Source organism: Rhea americana, unplaced genomic scaffold, assembly GCF_003343005.1.
Source record: "Rhea americana isolate MKP2758 unplaced genomic scaffold, rheAme1 scaffold_226, whole genome shotgun sequence".
Taxonomy (NCBI): Eukaryota; Metazoa; Chordata; class Aves; order Rheiformes; family Rheidae; genus Rhea; species Rhea americana.
The window spans coordinates 1305416-1318975 of record NW_028186342.1 but is presented as its reverse complement, the minus strand read 5'-3'; the positions used below and the strand labels follow the sequence as shown (position 1 = coordinate 1318975).

Below are 13560 nucleotides of genomic sequence, written 5' to 3'. Positions count from 1 at the left end.
GGGGGGGGGGGGGGAGGAAGGGGGCCCCGGGGGTGGTTCTGGGGGACAGAATCCCTCGGCTATAGGGACAAAAGCTGCTCGGAGACCCAGCGCTTCTGGGTTTAAGGCAGCCGAGGATGGTGCCGCTAGTATTTGGCACCGCAAATAGAGCGTGAGGGAATGGTGATAAAGCCATTTTATCCCGTCTCTGAGTAACACCAAACACCTTGTGGCATCTACAGGGAAACAYGGTGAAAATCAAAGAAACAGCTTCCAAAAAGAGAACTTCATTGAAAATKTACATGTTCCTGCTTGCTGCTTTTGCCTGTCTAAATTCAGCTTTGATTGTCCTCCAGGCATATGTTATTAAAGCATGTCTTCTGTGTAGTCATAACATTTAATGATGAAGCTGAGGAGCTGAGAGCAGAATGATCAGTTTTGTTGCTTGGATCCAGCATCATAATACTTCATTCAGAATCTGACTTACGCTTTGAGCCTTCTCCCCAACTTTTTTTCTAAGGGAACTTCTAAGATGTTTCAGTGTGCAAATTGTGGAGTGTCTTTTATATATTTGATGGCTTAAATTGATCTTTGCTGTAGTCAATTATGCACTGTTTGCAACTTCTGTAGTAAAAAAAATCCTGCTTTTCTTTACAGGACTGTAAATTGATCCTGGCTTGTAGGTCCTCTGCTCATCTGTGTCTACAGTTGATACTCCAGCATTCTTTACAGATGCATCTTTGACAGGTGGAAGATCTGAAAAGTAGCCTGCTGAGCTGGGTATTTTCAAGACACAATTTGACAGAGGCTGTAGGCGTCCAATACACTGAAAAGCTCAAAACAAATGTCTGTGGGACAGTGGGATAGTGCCTTGTAGAAGTGTGGTTTTGGTGCTGTATAGCAGTAGTGGAATGAAAAAACATCAGCTGATACTCGGCTGTTTGTTTTACAGGAGGGCCCATAGATGTGTGTGAACTGAGGTGAGGGACCAGTTGCTCATTTCATCAGATACATCTACAATAGGATACAAACTGTGAAGACTTATAAACAGGCAAGAGAAGGCAATCTTACTGAGTGTTACTCTAAATCAAGAAGCTGTTAAGTGGTGGAGCTACAAGTTGAATTAAGGTAGTCAGATTCCTAGCCCTGAGTCTCTTCAGAAGGCCAGGAGATTTCAAGCTGGCACTTGTTTGAGCAGCTGATTGCCTCCTTTTGCATGCACACCCATTCTAATGCTTGTGTTCCCCTGCATTAGGCCAAATCTGTAATCTGGGCACCTGTCAAATTCCTGAAGGAGTGCAATGGAATACAAAGCTGTGGGCTGAGTGAGGTTTGCTGACCAAATGAAACAGACAGGATGGCATGGTATTTTAAAGAACTTCTCTTACTCCACTGGTTTCTGAAATCCTTCAGGCTTGCCTACATCGAAACATCTGGCTTAGCTGGTTAGAACCAGGTTCAAAACAAGCAAATGGTGTTTCTTAGTGTAATAGGGGATAGACTTGTGGAACTCTTTGTTGAAGGATATTGTGGGTACAAGAAACAGGGATTCAGACAAAGAAAGAACAAGAACCTGGAAAAGCAATTCACTGTTGAGTACTAAGGGGCAAAACATCCAGGGCTTAGGAAGAGCTAAAAACAGCTGGAGGCTGAGAAGTACTTGGAGAAAGTACATGCCTTGTTTTACACTTCCATCAGAGTTAAATTATGGTTGCTGCTTGTTGCTTTTCAGACTTAGTGTTAGAAAAAGGTGTTCAAGACCCACAGAATGAATGACCCTGTGTTTCAGAGCATGGACTAAGTCTGTAGTAGTCAGTTGTCATCTCAGCATTCTTAGTGTAAGTAGTGGCATCTGGGACGTGCTCTCTGGGACACTTTCAGCATTCCTCAGATCTTTTTGTAAATGAGCCCAGAAAAGCGTCTCATTCCTCCATGGCAAGTGAGGTGATGAACAGCAGGTTTAGCAGTGACCTGAATGTTTTCTTGCAGTGGTATTTGGCATTGCTCTTTCCCAGTCCTTTGTCACATTTGCCTTGTTGCAACATGAAAAAGATCTACTTGGATTAGGGAGGGAAAGAGGAGTATGGCTACCGTTACAACTGTGGCAGAATGGCTAACACAACAATATCTCTCTGATACATACACACTCGCTGACACAGTGAAACTTGTAAATGTAGATCAGGCTCTAATTTATTGGCAAAAGTACATTTTATTGCCACTGTAATCGATCAGATGATAGAGAAACAATGTATAGATGCTGAGAACCAGAAATGCTTTCTTGTTCAGAAGTTACTATTGTATCTGATAAACTGTTTTGCATTAGTGCTCTCAGCTGCTCTCAGCAGATGTCACGGCTTCAGTGTGTGATATTTCCTCTTGATCCTGTATAGTCACTGAAGCAGTGCCTAATTGTTGCCCTTTCTGGCCCTTGGCCRCAGATTATTTGTTGAGGATTGCTGAATTCCACTGAAGCGTTATCTCAGAGTGATTGCATAATCTCTTAAGAAGCCTCACTGCAAAAATATTGTAGAATTTTGCTTTGTGATTCCTGCAGACTAAGTACAGTAGGTCAGCCATTAGTTAGACAATTTCAAATCTGTTTGTTGGTTACAATATAGATCAGTTTAAACGTCTAATTAATGTTTTAGTTCTGTAATGGAAGCTACAACTAAGACATATTTGTCACCTAGCAAAAGCCCACCGATTTAGAAGAACATGAACAAAATGCAGGAGATATGCAAAAGACAGCATCTAAAATTTCATAGATGTTTCCAAAAGATCTGGAATCTCTCTTGAGCCCACTGCTCACACTTACACCCCCACCACACCAACATTGGCTTTTGACTTGTGCACAATCTGTAATATACTTACTCTCACAGGCAAACCTGTGATAGAGAATGTGTTTTATCTCCATTTTACATAAGACTGGAGGAGTTCAGAGATGCACATTTCTTCATTTTACACTTTTGTAGGTTATCTGAGTCCTGCAGCATCTAGGGCTTCATGTCTTGACATGTGCTGCTGCTTATCATACCTATGGTAAGCGTGACTAGAAATCTGTTTGAACGAGTTTCCAAGTGGAATGAGTCTAGGCTGTGACCACTATAGCCCAGATTTGTGAGTCAGTTACAAATGTTCTTGAAACTGTATTTCACAGGAAAAGGAAATACACTTTCAATAATAGCTTCTCTTTCAAAATTATATTGTTCTAACAGAAAGCTACACACCTTCCAGGAAAGTATAAGGCTAAGGTAGAGTCTATGCTCTGAAGACCTAGTAGTTCAGAGCATTATCACCGAGATGAAAGTAGAGAGGGAAAACTTAAGGGAAGTACCAGGTGATTACTCCCTTACTGCACGAGCTGTAAGAAATCTGCATTTAATTCCTGTATACGCAGATGTATCTCTCTGAGGGAGACAGGGGGATGTTGAAGATCTATTCTTGCTTGTGCTGGCTTGCTCCAGCTCTGCAGAGTTGTTCTTGGATAAACTAATTCCCTGTCTTACAAGCTTTGGAGGATGTGTAGATGATGAGCAACATTTGTCTAAGTGGTTCCTTGTCCATTTTTTTTCTGGGCTTGTGTAGTACTGGCATGTAACTGCTGCACAGTAATACTCTTTTCTGTTATGGCTTATTGGAAGCAAGGACTAAAAGCTTTTGCACTTCTCCTCAATCTGATGTCTTATCTGATCCAGCAATCTAATTAGTCTTAGAGCTTAGGGTCACTTCTGAGCTTATTTGTAGTTTACAGTGAGTCTGTAACAGCAGTTGTCAGCCATGTGTATACAGACTGGCACCTGGAGTTTGTGAAATGGTGGCTGTAGGCTCTCAGCTTCTGTGGTGAGTTTCTGTGTTGCATTATCGGTGCCTTCCTTTCAACAGTACATTCTGACCTGTTGCTGCTTCTTGTTTACTCCTAATTCCCTCTAAAGGCTACATAGAGTAGAGCGTCTTCTGAGGTCTCATGAATAAAGAGGATCCTGCTTTCTGAACATACAACATGAACTGTGCAAGCTGCTCCTAAAGGATAATTATGGAGAGAGTCATCAAGAGCAAACTTTTTTCTTTTTCTTTTTTTTTCTTTTTTTTTAACTTGCCACCTTACAGCATCAGTGGCATGTCTGAAGTGAGTTTGGAATGAATTTGGGGTTATAGAGCTTCCTGCTTCTGCTGTTCTTCACTGCCTTGTGGGACTCAGTTTGGAAAAAATAATTTAGAGTATTTGATTCAAACAGCTCACTAAAATGATCCTTTCAAGAGTATCTACTGTAGCTCTAAGTGTTGCAGAGAATGAGTAAGTCTTGGGTTTTACTCCCCCGTAGATCTCCTGACTGGGACAAGGGCGGGCTAGTGCTCTTCCTGCACTGTCTGGGTTAGGCACCCTGCAAGGGACCTTGTTCAGTTATGATTGTTGTGGTTTTCAGTTCCAAACGAGAGTGTTCTCCCCGTAAAAGTCTTTATTTTCTCCACTCAGTAGCATTGATCATATCCTTCCAGAACTGGTGCTATGAGACTATTAATGTTGCTGTCAGTGTGTACTTTATTTGTTGTGTGTGTTTCTGACTCCGGTGACGAGGAGATTCCAGGTTTGTTACTGTTGTTGTGTAAGACTTCTGAGGAGAGGCTCTTGGGCCACCTCTTGCCGTTCTTGTTTGATTTTGTCTGTTTCTTTCTGGAATGAACAGACCTTCATTTCAGCTGTTATTTCCTCTGGAAATACAGGGGGCTTTCTGAGTCTGTAATTTGCAGCTTTTGTGTTTTCCTGCGGGAGCTGTAGTTTTGGGAAGTTCTGTGGTGGAGTAAGTGACTTCTTTTACAAATAGTCTGGCTTTACATTTGTTCAGGTATGACAAGGTAAGAACTGTCTGGCTGCAGATGTAGGTGCCTAGACTAGGGAGTCTTTTCAGAAATACGATATATCAAATATACTGAAGAGCTTTTTCTTTTTTTTTTTTTTCCTCTCTTTGACTTGGTGATTATAGCGAAGGACAAATGTGCATGAATAAAGATTTTTTTTTTCTTACTTGTGGATTTAGCAAGTGCATAGAAAGGCTTCAGACCCAAACATGTAAGGAGAAGTAACCTTTACCATTCTTCTCTCTTGTACTTACTTTACTATTTCTTTTCCCTTGTACATGCAAAGACAGATTATTACCGAGAGCTGATGTGCACTCCATTTTCCTGTTTTTGAGGGGTTTTGCCTGTTCTTTTAGGGTTGATGGTGATGAAAATAATCTTAATTCTTTAAAACCTTAGTTCTGATATTTTTCCATTTGAAATGAGATTTCTCAGGAGTCCTTCTTGAAGGCTTAAAGTAAATCCTGCTACAGAGAGATGGTCTAAAGGATGGTCTTGCTCTAGCCTGCGTGTTCCTATCCGTTCCTTTGTATGAGCAGACATGCATCTAACTGCAGTGAGCTGGTTCACAGAGCTGCTGTCTGGCTACCCTGGCAGAGAATCTGTTCCTTTTCTCTTCTGTAGGGTTGGTTTTCTGCTAGGGTAGTCCCTGATGTGACTCCCTCCAAGATCAAATAAGCACGAGCATTGGTGCATGAGAAATGGCATCAGGATGCAAAAGGAGCAGGGCAGAGCCTTGCTTGGTAGCAGTTGGTCATTAAATTGCCTTAGCTGTAAAACCAAACTGTGTCCAAGGACTGCAGACTTTGCCCTTCATGGCTGCTGGGAAAGCTCCACATTGATGGTTTTCTTACATACTTGGTCAACAAAGGGATTTATTCAGAATAAAGAGCTCTGCTGGTATGAGGACTGCAGAGTTGGCCACAAGAACTTACTAGAGTAAACAATTGGCCTGGTTTTGTGTCGATAACTGAGTATGTTTGGTGTGAGACTTGATATCCAGGGGGGAATATCTAGACTTTTGGTAGCAGAACAGACAGTCTGAAGGAAGAAGGACATTGACAACTATTCTATGCTTGCATAAAGAAAAAGTGTATTACAGAGAGAAACAGGTGTTTCAGACCTTTGATATGAAATTTAATCTAACGTCTCTTTTCCTGTTCCAGACTTCTAGGTTGTAGGGGTGTTTTCAGGCAGCTGTGAACAAGTCTCATCTTCTAAATGAGTGCATTCAGTTGCCTGATGCTCTGAAAAACTGGGTTAGGCCCTGTGTATGTTCTCAGAATCCTGATCACTTTATTGGTTTAACTGGATTAGCTGATAGCTTAAACTAAACTATTTGTTCATGCACGCATACACACACACACACACACACACACACACACACACACACTGTAAAGAGATTGTATTTTGCTGGCCTTGTGGTTAGTGCTTTTCATTGCCAGGTCTGTTCCTGGAATTATGGTATCGACAGGGCTAGAGAGGAGCCCAACCCATCAAGGAAAACAGAACAGCACTAGAGATTTTCGTCAGTTTATACTGCTCGTGCTGTTTCTGACACATCAGACACCTCTGATTAACGTTAGGGTCATGGTCTGACAGTTTTCTGTGACTGTGTGCAGAGAGGTCTTTGGTAAGGTTTACCATATGATGTTGTCTTGAATTGTGTTGTATTCTGTTGCATTGATGTTGTCTTTATTTTTCGTGTGGTGACATGAAAAGGTTGGGAGAGAGATGCCTTTTTTGCATCTAGCCCTTTGCTCACCTGAAGTCTTCTTTTCCAGCATCCAGGTGGAGAAGAAGTTTTGCTTGAACAGGCTGGTAGAGATGCTACAGAAAGCTTTGAAGATGTTGGGCATTCCACAGATGCCAGGGAAATGCTCAAGCAGTACTATGTAGGGGAGATCCACCCGGTAAGGACCAGCTGGGCATGACAGCCTTCTTTAAAAAGCTGTGTAAAAGTGTGACCCTCCTTTATGTAACCCAGCAAACCAATACACCAAGATTTGCCTTGCGAAGTAAGTAGGTAGTTAGGTTTTTATATAGTCTGTGTGTCATCCAGGATCTCTATTGAGGAAACAAAACTGAATGAGTCTTTTCTTTCCCCTATTGAGAACTGATTTCTGACTACAGTTAAATAAGTGTCACTTAAAGAAGCTAATCTAATCAGTTCCCTCCTTTAGCTGGTGCTACTGTAACTTCCCCTTGCCTTGTAGTTTAGAGTTCAGGAGGGTGAGAGTTCACAGGTGCATGGCATGAACACTAGTTTCCTGCCTGCTGCAAAGCCAGTGCCTTTGGGTGCTAAAGGAGTGACTGACTTGAAAACTAGAGTCCAGACATTTGCACATTTGATGAGGACTGTGTACAGAATAATTCCTTCATGATGACTACAGGCTTCTCTTAAAGTCAGTACTTATTTTTTTTTCTTTTTTTTCCCCCTTGACAGCACGACCGTAAAAATGAAGGTTCTCAGGTAAGCTATTAGTGTTTTATTTTTCCATTTTAATTTAATGCTGAGGAAATCATACTTTGTTAAATTAGTACATACTCTATTTTTTCCATGTAGTATTTTTTTGAATGGCTTTGGGATTTGCCCTAAATGGAAAACACTGTGCACAAGCATTAATTAAACAGTTTGAAGACACCTAGAAAGAGTTCTACTTACACAGAATTACTTTAATCTCTTGGACTGATGCTTTCTGGGGCAGAGGTGCTCTAGTCAGTGCCAGTCATAGCAGGGCTCTCAAAATGGAGATTAAGAAAGAGCTGCACACATGTTCTCTTATACTGCCTGTGTGCTTTGTCCTTTGCTCCTGGGCTTTTAAAGCATTCTTGCCTGGAATTGGAGTTCTTTGTCAAGCCATCTACAAAAACCCTCCTTGTAATTGTAGTAGATGAATAGTACACTTAATTTTTCTATTGCCAGCTCTAATGTAATATTGCTGTGGGTAGCTAAACTGCTTCTCTTTTTCATATGGAGGTAGCGGCACTGAATTGGTGGGAAGATATTATTACATTTAAAATACTGTAAATTTAGCCACTAAACAGAAATTCCAAATTTTTAAAATAGGTAAAGTTGCCAGAAGCTGTAGATTTCCTTTGCTGGCTGACTATAATTTAAACGTATCTGTATTCTCTTTTCATACCCAGTATATGAAACATATACTAACTTTGTGAGGCTTAAACATGCAAATGTTGCATGTTAAAGGAATTCTCTTGCTCTCTCTCYCTTTTTTAAACACAGAATTTGTTCCCATCTGGCAGGCCTTAGCCTTGCTAATTTTATGTTTATTGGAGGAAAGCTAGAGCCTAGGTGCATGTTCAGACATACAATTTCTCTATGGATGGCTGTTTTTCCTACTTAGTACTGAGTTGTTATATTGTTTTTTGGGTGGCCAAGTTCGCACAGCTCTTGTGTGGAGCTAGGGCAAGCTGAGGGAGGTATGCAAAGAGAAATGTTGTGTTGTTACATGCTGACTTTGAACCAGATGTTTTGCAATTACTAGGCTTCTAACTTTTCTACTCTAACAAATTGCATGAGCCTTAACTGATACTAGTTGTTCTAGCCAAGGAGGAACAGACATTGCTTCTTCTAGAACAGTGTTGCCCAGTGTGGACTGTGAAGTTAGAAGAAATACAAGTGGTGCTGGAAGCAAGATATAAATTGTTAATGCTGATTTGGGGGCTGCAGGTCTGAGAAGAGATGCAGAACTGCTGCTATAAATTTCTGTCAAAATAGTAGGGGGAGCTGGGTTAATTACATGAAAATCCTTTCTGTACTCTCTGCAAGGCACTGCGCACTGTGTGCCTCACTGCTCATTGCCTGTGGCTCAGAAAATGAAGGAAGAAGTTGAGTCACACTTTCTCTTTTTTTCCTGTAGAGCTTATGGCTTTATGTTTACACAAACTGCAGTAATGAATAAATCTGCCAAGCAAATTATTCCTTTGTTTTTGCTCAGGAGCTCAGCAGGCACTTCAGTGTGAAATTGGAAGTGTTTTTTGTGCCCTTTCTCCCGTGCCATCACTGATGTTATTTCCACATCTTGATCCACAGACTCACAGACTTTCTCTCTCTCTCTCTCTCTCTCTCTTTTTTTTTTTAATAACTCACTGTGTCCTGATCACCAGGCTGTTAATGTTGTTACATTCAAGCCAGGAGACATGCACAGCCACTGTGGGGTTGGCTGTAAAACAAGAATTCTCTGTTAACTGCCTGAAAAATCATTGGTGTTGCTTAAAACTCAGGTACTCCTGGATCAGAATGAGACACAGTATTGCAAAAATGCCTTTGAAATGGATGGAGATGGGGAAATGGTAATAAATAGAATCCCATTTGAGAGGTAAACATGTGTCTTGCAGCTGGCTTCTCTTCTTGGTTGGCTTGAAGGCTTGGACCAGAGACAGCTCTGCCTTCAACAACGCTTTCATTAGATGTTGTTCAAAGCAGGGCCACTTGCAGAGTACCAGGAATCAGTAAGGAAACTGTCAGCAGAGAGAGCAGCAACTGAAGCCCTTGGGAATGTTTGTTTGTTACAGTTAGCCATAGAAAGAGTAGCTCAGGCTAGGTAAAACCTACTCTTAGTTATAAAGTGGAGCTACATGATTATGCATATATTCATCTTTCAATTTATTGTTTGATTTAACTCTGTTTCACAAATGGAATCATAGGCCTGAAGTGTGTGTATTAATCTGAATAGCTCTCTTGGTTATAAGCATTGAATATTTTTGCAAATTACTTTTTTGTTTAGTTTTTTTTTAAAAAAAGTGTGGATTATAATACTGTCTAAGGAAAGACAGGAGAGCACCAGGATAAGTGGTGCTTAACCTTGTTGAATCTCTGAAGATGTTTACTGGTGAACAGGAAAATTGATTTCTATTGTTTTCAGAATTTACAAAAGCTTCTAAGGAGAAAGTCCAGTGACTTATTAACAGCTAAGATCTGCTTTTTTTTTTTCCCTATATCAACAGCTAAGAGCTACTTTTTTTTTTGATGTGCAAAGTCAGTTTTAAATTATATTTGGGCCTATATTTAAAAATTATAGCAAGAGATAGAAGTGTAAGAAAAATGGGAGGAGGAAGGAGACAAAAAAATGTTCTACATATACACTCTTGTGATTCTGCTCAAAGGTAATTTCCCCCAGTTATTTGACAGTGTTCAGCATCTGCTGAATTTATTATGGCAGAGAAGAAAGCAGTAAGACCCTCAGGAAGTGGAGATAATACTGTTTAGGATGGGCAGGAAAGGTGATTTTTGAGAGGTAGATACTGATTAGACTGGAGAGCAGTAACATTGCATCAGCCAGGCCATAGAGGAAGAGAATATGCAGTAGTCAACATAGAATTGATGAAAACCTCAATGAGAATTTCAGCTGACTGGGCAGAAGTGGTTAAATCCTCAAACTTTTATGAAAGAAGAAATATTAAAGTTTGGAAACAGTTTGTACACAAGGGAGGAATTGAAGAAAACTTAGTGGTTATATGCTTGAGTGATCAGGCAGTAGCAGAGAAAATAGGGAAGTGGACACAGCTTTGGAGAAGGGATCACAGGGAAAAGACTGTCCATATCAAGCAGAGGGAGTCTGCAAGTTCTCATTCATAGCATATAAAATGAAGAGACCAGTTTGTGAGGTGATGAGCAAGATCTGCTTTTATTTGAAAGAGGTGTAACTTCCAGTGTGAGGTTGAGGGCTGGGTAGGAGGAACTGGATTGATGGGTAGAATGCAGAGGTAGGGAAGAAGGCAAGCATCCACATGAAGCATCCGCTTTAGTGACAAGGAAAGATAAGAGTGTTTGTGGAAAAAGTTTCTGTAATCAGATATTCAGTCTTGTAGTTTTATTAGCATATGTGTAATGTTTCTTTTTTCTCCTTGCTCACTCCCTTCCCTTTCCTCCTTCAGGATGCAAATGTGACATCCTCAGGCCAAGCAAGGTATAGTATCTTCTTAAAATAAGAAATTGAGGGGTTGGGACTTGTCATTTGTAGAATGACATATTAACTCTGATGGACAGGAAAAAAAAATCAGTGATATTACTGCACTGGCCTTCCAGCAAACAGATAGTCCAAAATAATTTGTCAAACTGAGCCACTGAGTTATCTGTTAGAGCCTGTATGTCCCCTGTTGGATATGGAGGCACAGCCCCCATATCCACAGGGGGTGAGAAGTCCCCTTCTCCACACTGGGCAGAACAGGCACCCTGGGAGCCCTGGTATTTTGCAGCTTGCAGTTTCTGGCCCTTATGTTCATCGTATGTGACTGTGGCTGCAGTCCCTTTGCACTACCGTGGTTATTTGGGAGGTTACTGCAGATCACTGTGAGCCAGGTGCTGGTGCAACACAGTGATACACATTTTTTGGAGGATCTTTACAGCAATCAGCCTGGTTTAGCTGAAATTTCAGCAGTGCTTACAACCAGAACAAGGCTCTGGTCTTTCTTACATGACGCAGAACTTTTTTGCTAAGGAGACTGCTGAAGGTGAGTCTTACCGATGCCTGTGGCTTCTGGTTTATGAGTGAAGAAGATTTATTGTGGGATAGCTGTAGCAATTTCCATCCTTGAGTCAACTCAGCTGTTTGTATAGCACAAATTACAGCCTGGCTTATTTAAGAAAAGAAAAACAAGCAAGAACAAAAAACAAATTGGTTTCTGTATGTGGCAGGCTGGAAACTTCAGCAGTTCAGCTGCTGTTTTATAAGCAACTAAGCCATCATTGCAATGCTAGGGGCCTTGCTAAGGGGCCAGGCAGAGCACTGAGTGTGGGGATTGCTAGAGCTGTCCTACCTTGTGAGTCTGAGACCTATAGGGTTAGTCTATTAGCTGATGAGACAGGTCTTGAGAGTTTCCTAGATCAAAGCAGACATGTAATAAGTAATGAACATCTTAAATAAATTATTAACATGATAATTTCTTCTGTTTTATGTTGTGTGTGGGTTTTTTGTTTTTGTTTTCTCCCTGTAGTTTCTGGTCAACATGGCTAATCCCCATCTTCGGAGCGCTGGTCATAGGTTTAATGTATCGATATTACATGTTGGATGGGAGATCCTCTTGAACTGACCTTGCTGGAACCTTGGAAAGCCTGAAAGAGGGTGTGAGAGAGAGTGTATGCATGTACCATGTGGAATTCTGGTTTCTTTAACCTTTTATGCTTTAGCTTTGAGTCTGTAAAATGATGTTGATATCCATGGGACCAAGCTAATACCAGAGTTATCCTAACTCTGGGACAAACAGACCTTGTCTTACTTTTGCTTCACTCTGTGGCAGGGCAAGTGCAACTTCCTGTTACTCCTTCATGTTTGTGTGTGGTCTCCCTCGCGTGTGTGTGCCCGCGCACACAATCTCTCTCTCTCTCTTTCTCTCTCTCCGTAGTAAAACACAAATAACTTTTTTCTTTCAATGCCTTTTTGTTAAGCCAGACAGACAACGTGAAACAGCTGCTAGTGAGCCTGTGGACTGCCTCAATCTTTCACATAGCATTGTCAGAAATAAACTGCAAGTTGTCTACAGTCCTTTCCAGAAAAGATATCCAGAGATTCAGTACAATMGTAGCTTCCCCAGTGCATGCAGGCAACACTAACTAGAGCAGCAGGAATTTGTTAGCTTTGCTACCTCTTTCTGTATGTGTCTGTTTTTAACGGTTAAACAAATATAAGTATTTTAAAAGCGATTCAGTTCACTTTGTAATATTTGTACTTGTCTCTAACATGTGTATTCTATGAAACGATTTATACTTTGGATCTTGGTTTGTTCGGTGCTTTTGTGCTGCATGTGGTGATACCAGAAACAGGAACTGACACGTGGCTTCTTGAAATGGTGATTTTCTTTCTTCCCAAAGTCTTGGTCTGACACATATATTGGAAGCAAAACTCGTTCTTACTTACTGTGAATCTAGACCAGATGGGAGGAAAAAGAACCAAATGCTGCATTTTCTCCCAAATGAAAAGGGGGGGGGGAAATCCACTTGGGATTTATGCATAATGATATTTTTGTCCTGGAATTAGAGTAAGATGTTCTTCCTTTYCTCTATTTTTGCTTACTGCGTAGTCGGCCTCTAACGGTGTAGAGATGATGTAAGGTGTGTTTCAAGCATTGTAAGATGTGAATCTTTCCAGCCCTTCCAGCATGTTAGTCTATGGCTTCAGGAACTGGAGTGGCAATGCTGGGAAAAGGGAACTCATGTTCTGGTGCCTGATGTCCTTCAGCAGTACTGTGTGACATTGGTTCCTCGTTAATTGCTTTAAGCTGGTCACCTTTTTTTGAATTGCAGCAAAAAGGGAAGCCCTCTTTGTAAAAACCTCCTGAGGAATACGTTTGTTTTCCTCACATCTCTCTACTGTGCTCCCCAGGTTATTTAGAACAATTTCTTGATGTTGTGGCATTGCACTCTACCCTGTTAGAAACAAAGGCCAATGAAGTGCACGGTCATCAGGAAAGGAGAGCATTGTTCAGGCTGCATTATTCTCTTTACTCTCCTGTATGTCACAACTCATCATTCACTGTTTAGTAGAGGTGCAAAAGAGTTCCCTTAAAGGCCTTTCTTCCTGCAGGACTTTGCCATAGATTGTTTGGTCRCTTACGGTGAATTGTCTGGCTAATCTGCACAACCTAGGGAAACCCAAAGTTTCTTGCAAACGGCTCTTGGGTATCCTATTGCAAGCTACATTTGTCCTTCATTTTGCCCTGAATGGTTTGGTGGTCTATGTTCTGTTTATTCTRTCCTAAGAAGAG

General features: G+C 41.1%; 1 protein-coding gene across 1 annotated transcript in view; it reads left to right on the top strand.

Moving 5' to 3' along the window:
* The window catches only part of CYB5B (cytochrome b5 type B), a 12998-nt gene extending 499 nt beyond the window's left edge, over window positions 1-12499 (top strand). Inside the window, exons 2-5 of the mRNA XM_085305730.1 lie at window positions 6621-6749; window positions 7283-7309; window positions 10735-10766; window positions 11794-12499. Of these exons, the coding sequence (XP_085161856.1) occupies window positions 6621-6749; window positions 7283-7309; window positions 10735-10766; window positions 11794-11884 (279 nt within the window). The 3' untranslated portion in view covers window positions 11885-12499. The remainder of the gene's footprint in view (window positions 1-6620; window positions 6750-7282; window positions 7310-10734; window positions 10767-11793) is intronic.
* The last annotated feature ends 1061 nt before the right edge of the window (window positions 12500-13560 follow it).